Raw genomic sequence first — 16614 nt, 5'->3', positions numbered from 1 at the left:
GAGTCTATTTATGTGTATCGATGATTAATATGGCTGGATTTCAATGTCTCGTATCTTTAGGACTAATATTGTTGGTGGGTACGGAGAGTTGAGATAATTGTGGCTAACGGTTATATAATGGCCAGGCCTGGACTACCACGAATCATATATTCCGAGACCCAACGGTCCGATATGATATATTTTTTTGTTTTCGGGATTTTTCAAGACTCGTCGAAAGAAGTTGAAAGTTTTATGTAAAACTGAAGTTCATCTAAATTGCATGGGAGACTTGGTAACAATGATGATCTCTAAGTAAGTGCTATTGTGTCCATGAAATTTGGAGTCTAGAAAAACTCTATTTGACAAAAAAAAAAACGTAAAGTTTCGACATAGCGTAATCTTGTGATCGATGAGTTTGCCATTTCAATTTTTGTTTACGGGTTTATAATTTTGCAACACTTCTTTCATTTTACTAGGAAGGTTTTCGTGATGACAGTATCATTTCTAGGGAGGCTCTAACAGTATAAATTCATAGCTGTCATACGATGGGGAACTCAAAATTATGAAAACCAAACATAGTTTAATAGGTATGAGAAAATTAAGAAATGTATTATGCATGTTGAATACTAATGTGAATATGTGATAGACTAAGACTATGAACTGCATACTTTTTCTCAACGACTCAATCTTAATTGACAGCCTTGGAGCCTGGAGATATTTTTGTTGCTCTGCCCGTTGCCCCGTTACTAAACCAGCATGGTGGTATAGATGTTACAACAACAGAATAAATGGGGATCTTTCTACGTTCAACTGGTTAAAGATAGTAGAACCAGGGTGGCTGCCACCTCTCCATTTCCATACCAAATCATGTGGAAAATTGAAGTCCCATAAAAAATCAAATTCTTCTTATAGTGTGCTCTTTGGGGAAGGATCCTTTTGGTCAACAAATTGAGAAACAGAAGTTTGATGATCCTTAATCGATGGCATTGTGCCGGATGAGTGAAGTGTATATTGAGCACCTTTGTGTGATATGCAAAATTTCCCACTTTACGTCAGTGTGTGATATGCTCATAAATTGGCCCGCCATCCAATATGTAATGGATTCAAAGCTCAACTATGGTGCCTACAATCATATGCCATTATATGGGGATTATGGAACTCAAGGAACAATGTGATTTTCTGCAACAGTGGTGTAGTGGTTGATAGAATCATTCAGGCTATCAAATGTATTTTATGGTTTTGGATGGGAGCGCACAATGCAATAATAGGTCAAACTTCTCTTTCACAGACTTGATGGTGAATTGGGACAGTATGCTGGCGACTTCTATGGAGATGGCTATACTAACGGATCGTAATTGAGGATCTCCCTCAAGTGTCTACTCTAAAGAAAAGTATAAACTGTATTGTACTTTGTACTTTACTGGTTTTCATTAATATATCATCTAAAAAAAATTAAATCCCGTACCAACATTGAATTGGGGGCTAGACTTTATCAAAAAAAAAAATAAGTTCGTCTACTCCGAGGATATCCTTATAGGGACGACATCCGATACCGTTGGATCTCGAAAATCAAAAACAAATTCACATTCTCTTCCTTTCTTTTTGTTTTTGATTTTCGGAAGGATATCCTCGGGATAGCCCAATAGGGGCTAGATGCCTAGATGCCAATTAGATTATGAGAGTACCTTTGCAAGAATCATGTGAGAATCGAAGTAAAAGTAAAACAGAAGAAGACGTCAATGGCAAATTGGCAATACACACTTGTCAATGCCTGTGCCAGTTATGAATGCTAATATTGAGCCAACAGTGTTTCTTGTTCTCATTGTCTATCCTCTCATTCCTTAAGAAACACGCAATTTAGTCACTTTCAGCATGAATGGATGATTGGCTGAATGCAAATTACACAAAAACCATCATCTAGCTATATAAGTCAGACCATACAGTTACCAAAAAAATACATTGTCCGTACACAATCATTGTTGTTAGTTCTTATACGTTATAACAAAAATGATAGGATTTGCCTACTCACCGATGCAATTACCACTTCAATATTTCAAACAGAAAGTAAAATACCATTTAATCAAAACGTACTCAACCGATTTAAAGACTGTCAGAATTAGTACAGTTTGGTACTTATGCTACATTTCATCTATCTTAGCCTTTGGATAGTTAACCTGAAGCATGGGCTCATCAGGTTAACCTTTCTGAATAATCAATAATCAACTACATGATGCGCAGTTAACTATTCATCTTTAAGTTCAAAATGCTTTCCCAACCATCATTCCATTTCTATAGAACCAAGATCACAAACAAATCCAGAAAAAAAATCAGGTCAATCCAAAACTATTTCATTAACATTTTGAATATTACAGTAAGGCATGTTACAACTTTGCAGAGTTAGCATTTCGAGCTAACAGCCCCAAGTATACGACATCGAAGCACACGGTTTCCCCTGTTTCTCCTAGGTCAAGGCGTCCATCGGCACCCTTCACACCTAGGAATGCAAAACAAGTATCCTTCACATCCAAGAATCCATCATGTTTTACTCTTGTCGTGCCCCCTTCGGCACTCAAATACTATTCTGGCATCCTTGCACTTTGGGGCTTGGGCATCAACTGTTAATTGGATAGTGTAGGTTGTCCACACTTTGTACATCGGACCATCTTATGTGTTAGCCATACCCAGTTTCTGGCTAGCCATATCACACTCAATAGGTGCAAAACCCATTCTAGAATTTGTAAGATCAAATTCCATCCACATATTATGTTGATGGTGATGTCCAATTATATATGCTTCTAAACCCAAAAGTTCTGAATTCCCAAAAGTAAAACAGTAAACTGAATTACCTCCCCTTACCTCACCTGGTACACGATACAACAGCCGATCCCCCCGTATCACCATTTCAGCTCCCCGAAACATTAAGCTCACTGTTGGCAACACTGGCAAATTCACTTGACTCACTGGAACCAAATAGCATAGATCCATTGCATTTTGGAATACGAAATTGGGATCCCATAAAACCTTCAATACCCCTTTAGTCTGTTCCAAGAACTCATTCCTTAACGCGGTATAAGCAGGACCGAGCAAGAACGTAAACTGAGTCCCTGAATCGATCATAGTTTGGCCTGCTCCAGTGTGGTCAGGAACGAATATAGACTTAGGCAGAGCCAGTTGCTTCTGCGAAACTCGGATTCCTTCTAACTGGACCGTGTAAGCGACACGATCATTGTACGGTAATGGGTCTGTATTTTGGATTAAAGGGGTGTAACTTAATGGCTTCAACCAAGGAAAACTCGAGTCTCCGAGGACTAAAACACCGGTCGAATCACGATTAGAGATGCAATAAGAGAATTTGGACATTCCCAATTGGGATACTAATGACAAAGATCCTCTATTCATACCCAGTAGTCCAGTATTCTTCGAATCCTCTTCGGAATTACTACTGAAGCTAGTGTCCATGCATCCGAATACAGTACCAGGAACAGCTGAGCTTCCAATATGAAATGTGTCGTAGGCTAGATTCCCTTCAGACGACGAAGCATCAGCGTAAGATAAAGTGGTGTGGCATAGCTTCTTGACGTCGCAAGAAGCCGGTATAGATAAGTCGCGGGTACGAGTTGTGCAAGTTGTAGAAGTACATGGGACTGGAGAATAAGAAGAAGAGCGGACTGGGTTGAATATGGACTTGAGGTTGGGACTGCTTTTGCAGTGAAGCCATGATAGCTCACTTCCTGTATCTAGAACCATTGAAACAGTTTGTGGTGGTGTTCCTACATTGAGAAGAACTGTTAAGCTAATGTTATGGTGGAAGGTGAGCTTAGTTGAGGGTCTTGATGGAATAACTTGAGTTTTAAGGGATAAAACTAGTGTGTCTAATGAACAAAGATAGAGGTTTAGTTGAAGAAACATGAATATCACAAAAAGAGGAACACAATGTGCTAAAGCCATTTAAACAAATTGAATTGCAGTTTCAAACACTTTGATGAGAAGTGCAGTTGAGGTTTATATATATTTGATTTTCTTTGAAAGACGGCATCCAGTGGTCACGGGTCATGCGTGTGCCTTGGACTTTGGTTTGGCTGTTGCTACTTGGTAGGTGAGTGCTTACCTAACAAATGTCTGAGAAGAAGTTAATTAGCTCCAACAAATCATAATTCTAGAATTTGGATTTAATGGTTTTGTCAAATTTCTTCATTTGTGAGTTAATGTAACCAAAACCCCCAACAAATCTTTATTGAATCTTGTCTTGTGTTTGTAATTTTGGGTTTTTTATTAACTTTTTATTGTTCTTTTTATAATTTGGTTTATGTTTGTGTTTTAGAACACCTCAATTGGTATGCTTATACACCAATAATTCTACACTGACACAGAGAATTTGACACAGTTAACCGATATATTGACGTGGCACTGTAACATTAATGTTGCACTATGAAAAACCATCATTGCAACATCAATGTTGCATCGAAAAGTACCACTACAATATTAATGTTGTACCATGAAAATCACTGCAACGTCAATGTTGCATCGGGAAATATCACTGCAACATCAATGTTAAAACCACTACAACTTGAATGTTGACTAGAAATATCACTTCAACATCAATGTTGCATCATGAAAACCACTGCAACATCAATGTTGTACCATGGAAAATCAATGGAATTGATGATTTGCTATAAAGAAAATATGAGAATGGGAAAATAAAAATGGAAAGATGATAATGGAAAGAGAATAAATGTTTTGAGTGAGAGAAAAAAAATTTTTGACTCTTATTTTCGCCACTGCAACATTGATATTGCCGCAACATGGCACGTCACTGTGTCTTGACTATGTTATTTTTCGTGTGTCAGTGTAGTATTGCTCGCTTATACACCCAAGACCCAACTTCCCAAGTACCCCATAGTGTAGCCTAACTGGTTGGTCCAAACTATGTAGTATACTAGTCTGTACCTCACCTCTGAAGTGATATTGAGTTTCTTGTCATTGCCTCTTGTGGCAGGGGGGATTCACGCCGGTTTTTTCTTCACAAAAAGGCATGGCTAGCTAATCTCTTTTTTAAGCCTCGTGTGTACCAACACCCATTGTTGAGATGTTTAGTCCCACATGATATGTTAAGTCTTGCATTGAGATATATAAGTTATTGGGGCTCTCCACTTGTTATCAATTGGTTTTAAATTGGATATTCATCTACCCATGACCTACCAAAACCTATCTACATATGCTATTATTATTACAAGAACATACAAATGCCTATAACATTTTGGCATTAGTATACATTTTATGTAGCTAGGAAATGCTTCTCTAGTTATTCTTTCTCCAATTAATACTTATTTTGTTAAATTTGGTCATCATATGATTTATTCTGTTTACTTCCATGGTTCCACCACGCACATACGCAGTGGCGGAACCACATGGGACACGTGCCCCAGGTGAATTTGGTAGAAAAACTGAAGTATACTTACTGAAATTACCAATATCTATTATCTAGTGCCATGAAATCCTCCCATATAAATGTACCCACCCACCATTTCAATACTCGCCATCGATAACGCATTGATACCACAATCACTAAAGGACCAAAATGAAATGGACAATTGTTTTCTCATCAACCAATGTATTAAGAATAATATTATTTCTTAACGAAATTTACATTACTTGACTTTGCAAAATTATTGACTTAAAAGTGATATGGAGTATTTTAAAACGTCTACAAACAGCTAGAAGATAGTTTTGATCCTTGTGTAAGTTTCACAAGTCAAGTCTAAATTTTCGTATGAAAACTTGATATGTATTTTAATTTTCTCATTTTCTGTAGATTTTTCGAAGCACGGATTGTGAAATATGTGATGTATAACATGTTGAATTTCAAACTTTTGAAATTTCAAATTATATTGATGCATATGATTTATTGTTGAATTTTTAATTTCCCCATATATGTAAGGTGATATATTACTAGCTGGGGAAAACAAATTATGATTTAGCTGAGACGTTTGGTGCCCCATGTGAAGGGGATTCCTGGCTTCGACACTGCACATACGCAACCTCTGATCCTCAATGCAGATATTTTATGGTAGCAAGTGCGGGTGCACAAGTGCACAACGATAGGTCTTAAGCTATCAGGACTTCTGAATATACAATTCTAACTCTAGAGACTGGATAAAGCAGGTGTCGGGAATTAAAAAACGTGTATTACTATACTAGTAAACTGTAACGATTCGCACTCAAAAAAATTCAGATAAAAAAATTCGACAATTGTACTCTAAACTTAGATTCCTGGTTATGTCCCACCTTGTACGTATGCCAGCCAACCTATCCAATGGTTGTTCTTTATCACTGTTACACTGTTACCTCCTAATCCTATATCCTTTTGGTTGGCTTTTGTTGACTAGCAATCACATAGGAAACAACTTGCTATTCTGAAAGGATGCAAGTATGGAACACTTTGATTACTATAATGTGTTCTGGGACCATTTGATCATTCTTTGAATGTAAATGAAGGAAAGTTCTTAACTTTGATTAGAACATAATTACCCAAAAATACAACCACGTAAGTATAATGTATAATGTGGTCTCTAAATGAACGACATGCCCTTCTCCAAGACAAGTTCAGAGTGTATAATTGAGGGCAAAAGTGGATTATACTATTATAGTACTGAAGTTGATATTGGAATTTGAAAAGAACCAGCAACTTTATGAAAATTGACGAAGGTGGTAAGTAACAAAGCACATTTCAATGGATCTGCTTGTCTTGGAAAGTTGGAGATTAATAGGAAAAAGCTGGATTCTTGCTTCAAGACAATCAAACCATTAATTAAACATTTGGCCTTTTCGGCAAACACAAAGAGTAGTCGGTAGAATCGACTGGTCCCAATTTTGAAATAAAAAACAATGAGACCGAGACGATCTCTCTTCAGTCAAGAAATGATCACAAGGCGTTATCTGTATTCTGTCATGCACTAGTAGGTTTCATCATTTTGTGATATCTTTTGAGAGTTAGACTTCGAGCCTTACTGTGATTCACACTGCACTCTCATAGGTCATGCCGTCATACCATTGCTTGCTAGCTTTTAAAATTTAGGGGAAAAAAGGGGTATGGCCGGGTGCCTCTTTTGCTTTTGAAAGAGTCTAATTAGGACTTCGTAAAGGGACTCTGTAACATGATATAGTTGAGTTGGATTGCAATACATGCGGTGTGTGGTCCCTAAATCTGGACGAGTTCCTGCGTGTTAACTGTTAAACATCAGAGTCTGATAATTTGGCTGGGCCAGTTTTAGTCCAAGGCGGAGATTTTTAATTAGGTGCGGACAGAAGTGCAATTAGTCCCAAGCCTACCGCAGATGATGCCTAGCTACGGTCGGGGCAGTATCATGCTTGGGTGATATCTGTGAGAGCACCATGCATGGCCCTAAATTTGGCTGCGTGTCACGTCGGACAAAATAGTGATATCTACCTACATAGAACTTGACAGAAGTGAGCCACTACGTGCTACACTCATAGTTATTGATTTCCACGGACGGAATTCCGCCGAATATTTTGTTTTTTTGAGAAATTTGGAATTCCGGATCAAGGGTAGAAAAAACATAAATTTTGAAATGCACTCGGAATATAGCGGAATAAAACCTGGAATTCCGATTTTTGGATTTGTCGGAATTCTATAGATTTCAAAATCTTGAACTATGGTTACACTACTACCAACCAAGGACCAAAATATTGTCGATATTTCCAAAATATCACCGACCGATATCAATGATATATATATATATATATATCATTGATTTTGATAATTTGTGATCGATTTTTATTAATATATCAACGATATTTCTGATATGTTTTGATATATTGACATACAAAACAAAAGAATATATATCCACCATTATATTGATATATACAATATATATCGGTTTTTGGAGGTCCAATATATTGTCCGACATCGAAATATATATCAATATGTATTGATCGATATATATGATATATATTGTTGATTTTGACAATCTTTGACCGATTTTTATTAATATATCAATAATATTTCTGATATTTTTTTGATAGATCGATATATACAATATATATCGGTTTTTGATAGCCCGACATCGAAATATTTGGCATTGCAGACAACTACAAGGTTGACCTACTAGAGTTTATTTAGATTGTTTTGTAGTGAACTAGGCTGGGTGCATGGGTCTGATTGCTTAGGTTGTTTTGTTGTGAACTAGGCTGAGTGATACTTGATCACCACCGGATTGGACCCATCAATGACCGTGATATTCCAACAATAGTTGACTCAAGCATATATATATATATACACGTGTAATGCGTATTTCTCACTTCTCTATGATTATTGCATGCTAAGCTGCTAACTAGCTGCAATCATCTTATCTTATCTCATTGAACCACTTCAACGTTACTGTCTATTTCTCTAGGTCAATTCCAATATCGTTCATCATCTTGTCATTAAACCAAGGTTTGAACAAATTCATTTCATGAAGGAGACTTGGTGGTACTTAGCAAATTATTCCTGCCGCGTCCATGCATTATCTTGATATCTATAGTATTACGTCCACATTTGGTTTTAAATTAGCAAACCGCGCGCTTGCTGTCCACTTATTCTTGTGAACCATGCTAGTTATTAATTAATTTTAGTATTCTATCAAAAATTCAAAACTGATTCAATATCCCCTTTTTTTTTTTTTTTTTTTTATGGAGTATGGATTTCTAGAAGAAAATTTGATTGATTTTGTGATATTTCTCACATTATCTCTACACTATATGATATTATCTCTACAATACCCGGTTTCACGAACCCTCCCCCAACTCTCTTAGTAGGCAAATCAAAATCTCTCATTTTTCATTATTTAGCCATTCCTCTTTTAGTGAGTTTGAAATTATCAAACAACTTAAAAAATATATACAAAATAGCTCCCTTTATTCTTGACCTTTCTTCCAATCCTACAATCAAAATTAGAATTATAATGACTTACATTTCTTCCAACGGGTGCATAGCACGGTCCGCATATATGTATATACTATAGAGTCCAATATCCAACGTATATGTATGGGCTGAAAATTTCCGGCAGAATTTCAGTTACTCCTTTGAAATTGCAGCCTATTGAATAGTTTGAACTATGCTATGGACATGGTTAGGGTAGCCCAACTACCAAAAGTATGCCGATACATTTAGTTTGGCATTAATATGTCACTTGAAATTTTCTTTGGTAACTACTTTGGTACTTTGGTAGTGATGGTGGTTTTGTTAATTTTTGTGCTTTGGTGATGACAGAGAAAGCGGACGTGGTAGTGGCAGGTAAGTGGTTGCTTGGGTATTTACGGGTATAGTGGTGTTTACAAGAAACTAAGAAAGTGGTTGATTTCGTAATGGTGGGTAGTATGTAGCACGGATGACGACGGATCGGAGGTCAGATGGGCCTTGGTTTTCGTAGTCAGCTATGCCAGTGGTAGTGGAGATGTTGTATATAGCAGATTAATTAGTACTCAGGATTTTAGTTTTGGAATTTACACGTCAAGAGGTTTCAATGGTAGGATATAGTGGTGGGCAATGGGCTGGGTCGGGCTAGCCCGGCTCTAAATATTTAAAGCCTTTCAGTTATTAGAGCCGGGTTGAGCCGGGTCATAAGTCTAAATTTCAAGCCCTGACCCTACTCTAAGCCCTCTTTAATAGTTTAGGGCCGGGCCTATATATTTTCTTCTTTTTACTGCATCAGTTTTAAAACTCATTTATACTAATTTAATCACTTTGTCGCCCTATGGTCGCTTACTACTATAGAGATTAGACCACATTAGTAAATACATATTTTGGGTATGTTTGTTATTAAGCTCATAAGTTTGTGTTGAAGAAAGATGTTACGGTACTTTTAGTCTTAAAAGTTAGCGTTTACAGTGTCCAGTGTTTTTGTACATGACAGACTTGCAATTTTCCTCGCTTATATATAAACTTCAGAAAAAAAAATAGCAATAAAACTATTGACAAAGTCATATATACATTTGAAATGAACAATTATACCTTAACTGAATTCTTACAATGAAATAAAAGAATACAAAAATAAATCAGCATGAATAACCTAGCCATATGGTGTCCAAAAACATATTTGAGTTTTTTTTAATAAAGAAGTGCGATAAAAGGAGTAAAACTTGTTGTATAGTACATTTTGACTTTGATCATACCTGGTGTTCCAATTAAGTTCATATACACAAAATCAATGTCAACTGGAATAAACTGACAATGGTATGGAAACATTTCAAACAATAGCAATTAACATCAACTAACTATGATATACGTTTTGACTTTGATCATACTTACTGCCATAATGTTGACCACCACATGATATTATGATGCATTGGTACCAAATAATTTTTATACTATAATGAAATATATATAAAAGCATGTATCAACATGAGTACATGATGTACACTCGTTAACTTAATCAAGTAATGACACTTTTGATTATCACCTGGCGCATAATCTTCTCAGCTCTATATAGGAGCAGTGTTGATGTAATGTAGCCTCTGTAAAATGCATGACATCAAAAAGAAGTAAATCGATAGCCAATATGTCCATGTATTCCCTAAAGAAGTAAAGAATTGATCATACCATCCACTCGCTATACACTTTCCATTATACAAAAAAGTTGTTTAATGGCCCAACTATTTGTTTAGTAAATCCTTTCAAGATGCTTAATATAATAGGTCACTTTAGTGCACTAATAAATGAGAATGTACTTGTCACTTCTCCTTATGCTTTAGGCAAGGGGATACGAACTGTTGAAAATAACACCTGCTCTATGGCATTAATTCATGCATGAAAGGCAGACACATTATTACATAACCATGGTCTTTGTTGAAATGAGAAAAGACTGACTCTATCAAGAACATTATACATGTCTTTGAATAAAGTAACGTTCAAATTCAAATCTTCCCTAAAAAAATGTTTACTTAGTCAAGGCATAAACTTTAAAAAAATTAGCATCTTCAAACCATTGCAAGAATCAATAAAAGAACAACGGTGACAATCTCAGATAGATTCAATTTGGACATTGACTTAAGACAGTTCTCTACTTATTTGGCCACTAAGTAACTGATTTGGAAACCCATACAATGTTTATGAGAAAACATCAAATTATTCATTGCATGACTTATTTTCTTACGTACAAGCTTTCTAATTTTATCTAGAATTTGATGATTCAATTAGAAGTGATAGTGTACATATACACTTACTGTTTTGGAAGCCTTAAGCGATGTTCCTTAGTATTACTTTCCTCTGCTATTTCTTTGTGGAATGGTTTAAGGAGAAAAAAGAATCCTTCACTGCCACTAAATAATTTTCCTGTCAGCTAACCAAAAGGCAATTGGGTCATTCAGCAAATACTAACTTCCTTAATTCCATAAAGTGTTAAGCATTTGAATGTGTTTCAAAACCACAGTATACAATATGTTTTTTTTAGTGTACATAGTAAGAAAAGATATTATCAGCAAAAGCAAAGAGTTCAGTAGTATCAATGTATGAGATCGGTATTAAAATCAAGAAAAGTCAAAAAAGAGGTATTTAACGCAATGCAATCTATTAACTCAAATCAAAATTGTTTATTCTTCTTTCAACTCTCACAAATTGTCTTTACTGCTAAACTTCTACGGTGATTAACACATGAGAATGCTCCATATCTAGTGAATGGATTCTATTGTTAAAATTTGCAATATACAGGGTGAATGTCACTAAAACAGGAGTATAATAATAATCATAATAAAACAGGAAAGAATAGTGGAACAGGAGGACCTGCAGCATTTTGAACACATGCAACCGAATCTCAGAAGACCAATCTTTCCTGACTAAAATAAAGGATGTGCCTGCTAGAGTCCGAATATCTCCGGATTTTATCTACAAACAAACAAATGTATTGATCAGTCTATTATTAAAAAGCACTATTGAAGGATTTGAAGCAAAAAAAAAAAAAAAAAAAAGTTACAGATTCTAAGTAAGAAAGAGCAGTGTTTCTAGTTTCTGAAGAAGAACTCCAATCCATCATTGCAGCTATCGCACGTGCAACATTACTTGCAGTACTCTTCTCCTCCTCCATAACCTTTTTTTTTATGAGGTTTGCTTTTTGCAAGGCTTCTAAACAAAAATTTGTTGGTACATTTCGATTAATAGAAGTAGTGAGGCTGTGAGGGTGGAGTCCTTATCTCTTGAGATCTCTATCTCTTTTCTTATTGGTTTCTGACACTTTGAGCTTCAATTGTTTGTCACCTGATAATCTCTAAGTCTCTATACACCATGAAAAACGCCCAAGATATTTCTTGTGTGGCTCTTCCACCTTTCATCACACCCTTCATGTCCACACATATTAATATCCATAAGAGTCCACATCTGTAATAATTCAGAGAGAACATCCAAGAAATATGCAATTACATTTGATATAGCTGCTATAAAAACAAACATCAATGGAGTGGAACCAGCTAACAGATGCTTCTAAGTGAGACGGCTTCTATAGCTACAAACGAAAAAATTCTAAAAGCTACACAACATCGTAATCTTTACTATAGACTTACCTTTCTACACTCGTTTTGTCAAGAAAACGAAGATTGCTGGGATCGATTTTGAAATAGGCGACAAAGTACGTAGGAGCCCTGCTAAAAGAAAACACCTAAGTATCGAATAAGGAATTATATAGCTAGAAGCTAAAAGACTTAAAGTAGAATGCATGCCGCTGCTTGTGGTAATCCCTTTCGTAAAAAATGTTGGAAAGGTTATGTTGGCACAACAATTAATGATGTCCCTGGGTGTTTAGTGTTGCGATGTCCTGATCCCTCATGTCACGCTGTTTGTCATGACATGATCAATTCTTTGGTTTCTAATGAAAGTAAGGAGAAGTATTCCCGTTACCTTCTTAGAACCTTTGTTGAAAGCAATCATAAAATCAAGTGGTGTCCTGCACTTGGCTATGAGAATGCTATAGATTTTGAAGTTGGAAGTGAGAGCTACAATGTTTGTGCGGAGGACGCTCATAGTGACCAAGTGGATCTTGAAGAATAGTGATGAGTCTGAAAACGTCAACTGGATATTAGCTAATCCGAAGGCTTGTCCTGAATGTAAGAGACCTATTCAGAAAAATGACGGATGCATGCTTAGTAAGGAATGAATTAGGTCTCCACGGTTACCCTTATGCATTAATTAATACAATGTATTTATTCTGACAGAGGTGGCGAACACGATGATAAACTTTATCAGGAAACACAATCTTTTCTACCGCTTGTAGCAATGGAAAGCAACTAAAGGCTAAATATGAATCCATGTACCAGGAACTCAGGAAGAACCTCGACAAATAAAAAAGGTGATTCTACTTGTAAAAACACAATCAAGTAATGACTTAAATTTAAGTGCGTAGTCGGTGTAGACTATCTAAATACTTAATACAAAGTATTTTGCAAAGTGCTGCTAGGCATCATAACAAAAGCTAGTAGAAGTGATAATCTTATGCATAAAGTAAAGCTAAACTGATGAACTTGAGAGAGTAATTCAGACCTTTAGAAGAGGAATATGGTGCTTCTTAACCCAAGATAAGATAATGATGCAGTTGTATACCAAGAATTTAACAAAGTAACAAACGATTGACCACAAAACATCCAAACCGCGATGAAAAACTTCACCGACACGGGATTCATCGGTCCTACCTGTGTTCGGAGAGAGTGGGCATTTGAGCATTTTGCAGCTTGGTGGGATCAATTACTCTTTTCTTTTTGATACTCTTGTCCCAATTGGAGGATTCATCGATCTTGTCTTCTTTTCTTTAGAGATAGATGTTCATAATGAGGCTGACTCTGATAATTGCGTCTCGAAAGTGAACCTACTACGCCTATGGATATTACGTGCACTGAGCATGAACATAAGAAGAGGGAGTTATTTGAGTTCGAAAGTTAGAACGCGTCTTCATCTATGTGCGTAGAGAAAGAGTTTCAATAACTTCCGTGCAAAGCTAAAATTTCGACCAACACTACCCCCTTTGAGGTTTTTCGATCTTCTTCTTGAGAAATTGTATAGAGAGATTAGAGATATGTTGATATTTTGAGAGAGTTTGGAGTAGGGTGAGGTTTTGTTTCTGTTTTCGGTGGTTAATTACTCAATTACCCCGGCGTATAACTCAAATATGAGCGTGTATTTGGTTTTTGTTTTCCTACACATGAGAAAAGACCAAAACGTTTTTTTATAATTTGCTAAACACACCAATAATAAGGCTAGCTTGGTAATCAACATTGTAATTATTTTTTAAGTGAGGACTTTTTTAAAAATATTGCTGATGTGGCTCTCTGTGAGCATATTGGAAGAAACGGATATTAATATAGGTAGGATTACAAAAAAATTTCAAAGATTTGCAAACTCAAAGTCCCACCACTTTGAAATTTGAATAACAACCAATCTAATAATAATTCTTGATAAGTCCAACAATTTAAAATGCATATCTACAATCTAATAAACTGAAGTACATAGAGACTCATATTTATATTTCAAAATCAAAAAATTGGGCTAGAGAGTCTCATTTAAAAAAAAAACCACTCAAAAGCCCTATCCATATTTTTTTTGGGTTTTAATACCCCTATATTGTTTTTATCCTCCGTAAGTGTTTTTTTATAGAAAATCTTTAGAATCTAAGCTTTTGACTTCGAGACCAGGGGCGCCCACCTATTTTTTTAATATAAATTATTCTCTTTTTTTTCCCTTCCAAGATAACTAATTGTAGATAAGATAACTACCAGAATAAGATTGAATAAGATAACTACCTTTAGATAAGATAACTACTAGAACAAAAAAAGTAGATTTTGGGGTTTGAATAGAATTTTTAGTAAAAAGTAACGTGTATTGCTCCAAAAGTTAAATTTGACACTATCTGTTTTCATCCGAATGTGGACGTTATAAATTTATACATTTTAAAATGCAGATGCACCATGTTATAAACTTACATATTTTAAAATACAGATGCACCACGTTATAAATTTATATATTTTAAAATGCAGATGCACCACGTTATAAACTTATACATTTTAAAATGCATATACACCACGCATTTTAAAATGCAGATACAAAATGCATTTGATTATTTATTTTGTGGGTTTGATTAACTACTATTAAATGAAACGGGTTGGTTTAGGATTTAATGTTTATAAATTTAGGATATATGGATTATGGTTTAGTGTCTTAAGGTTTAGGCTTTAGGCTTAGGGTCTAGTTTATAGGGGTTAGGGTTTAGTGTCTTAAGGTTTAGGGTTTAGGCTTAGGGTCTAGTTTATAAAGATTTTGGGTTTAGTGTCTAGTGGTTTGAGGTTTAGACTTAACGACTAGTGTTAAATGCCTCTACAAAATATTGGAGGCATAATATTTTTAGTTTTTTCATTACCGAAAAGCTAGTGTGCACAGGGTGTACTCAGCGTATAGTATTTGAGCCACTCATATAGGCACAAGTACTGGTGTATTGCAGCAAAGAAGTAATGTCCAAGGGCTCTCATTCCTGCGCACTCATACACTCTGATGCACCCTAGATGCCTTCTTTTCATTATATGCATTTTTAAATGTAAAGGCAGGTAGTAAGTGAAATTTTTGTGTGAAATTCAATTTTTTGTTTTGTATCCCACTATGTTACTGGGTAGATAGTCGGTTATGTTTGTTTTCAAGTGAGGATATTTTCGTCTATTCCTGGTAAAGTTGGATAATAGGTGGTTAGTTCCATATTCTGGTCAAATTGGGGTATTAAATTCTAAAAAAATTTAAGAAGAGTCTTAGGACTACTAAATATTTATAACTAACTCCTCTAGACTAATTTTCTGATTTCAAAATTACAGTTAAAATGCACAAGACACATTTTGGAATGAGCTTTCACTGACACAAATCCGTTATTTCTTGTACTCAAATCTCACTAAAATTACATTTAACATTGAAGAACACAAAGACAAATAAGAGTATGGAATGAGTTTTACCGACGCCAACCTATTTTTTTCATTAAATTTAGTGCCCGGTTTTCGTATTGTTCTTGGCGACTAGGTTAGGCGAGAGAGTCGTTGTGAGATAAAACAATTAGGTTTACAAGTTTTTATGATATAAGACAAGTTATTAGAAGTACCCATACCAGTGTGATAAATTATAAATGACATGTTATTTTAATTGAAAATATGTAACAAGGAGTTGGATAGTTTTAGTTGTGTATTTTATAGTGAAATTATAACTAGGGCTTGGTTAGGGTCGGGCCTATGTTTCAGAATCTTAGCCCTGACTCTGCCTTAGAAGGCATTAGGGTCGGGTCGGCCCTGCTCTAAACTCTGTGAGGGCTTTAGTTGTGAGAGCTTTATAGGACTTAGGGTCGGATCGGTCAGGACCGGGTTAGGGTCGTTAGGGCCAAATTCCCACCCCTAGTAGGATATGAAGCACATTGCTACAAGTTCAGTAAGTTAAATGCATGACCATATGTAATACAAAAGCAAAAGTCGTCTCCTGATTATGAATGTGGAGCCGAATGGTAACAAAATTGTCTCCCCACTAACCGAGTGACGGTCCCATCGTAGGCTGCTACAATGTACTTATTTAGGCCAATAATTTCGCCTCTGAGCGAAGGGGGAAGATACAGATTCTCTGCCAAGGAAAGAAGC

At 35.8% G+C, this 16614-nt stretch overlaps 1 protein-coding gene across 1 annotated transcript; it reads right to left on the bottom strand.

Moving 5' to 3' along the window:
• Positions 1-2306: 2306 nt before the first annotated feature.
• Positions 2307-12099, bottom strand: LOC147485491 (aspartic proteinase PCS1-like). Its single transcript, XM_086573532.1, has 6 exons — positions 11949-12099; positions 11759-11860; positions 11203-11318; positions 10440-10494; positions 10153-10204; positions 2307-3929 (listed from the first exon to the last, which is right to left on the bottom strand). Exons 1-6 carry the CDS (start codon positions 12057-12059, stop codon positions 2644-2646), a joined length of 1722 nt encoding a protein of 573 aa, XP_086429658.1. The 5' UTR covers positions 12060-12099; the 3' UTR covers positions 2307-2643.
• Positions 12100-16614: the final 4515 nt, after the last annotated feature.

The sequence above is a fragment of the Coptis chinensis genome, chromosome 7 (assembly GCF_015680905.1).
Source record: "Coptis chinensis isolate HL-2020 chromosome 7, ASM1568090v1, whole genome shotgun sequence".
Taxonomy (NCBI): Eukaryota; Viridiplantae; Streptophyta; class Magnoliopsida; order Ranunculales; family Ranunculaceae; genus Coptis; species Coptis chinensis.
The sequence above is the reverse complement of the archived record's forward strand: the minus strand, read 5'-3'. Positions and strand labels throughout refer to the sequence as shown.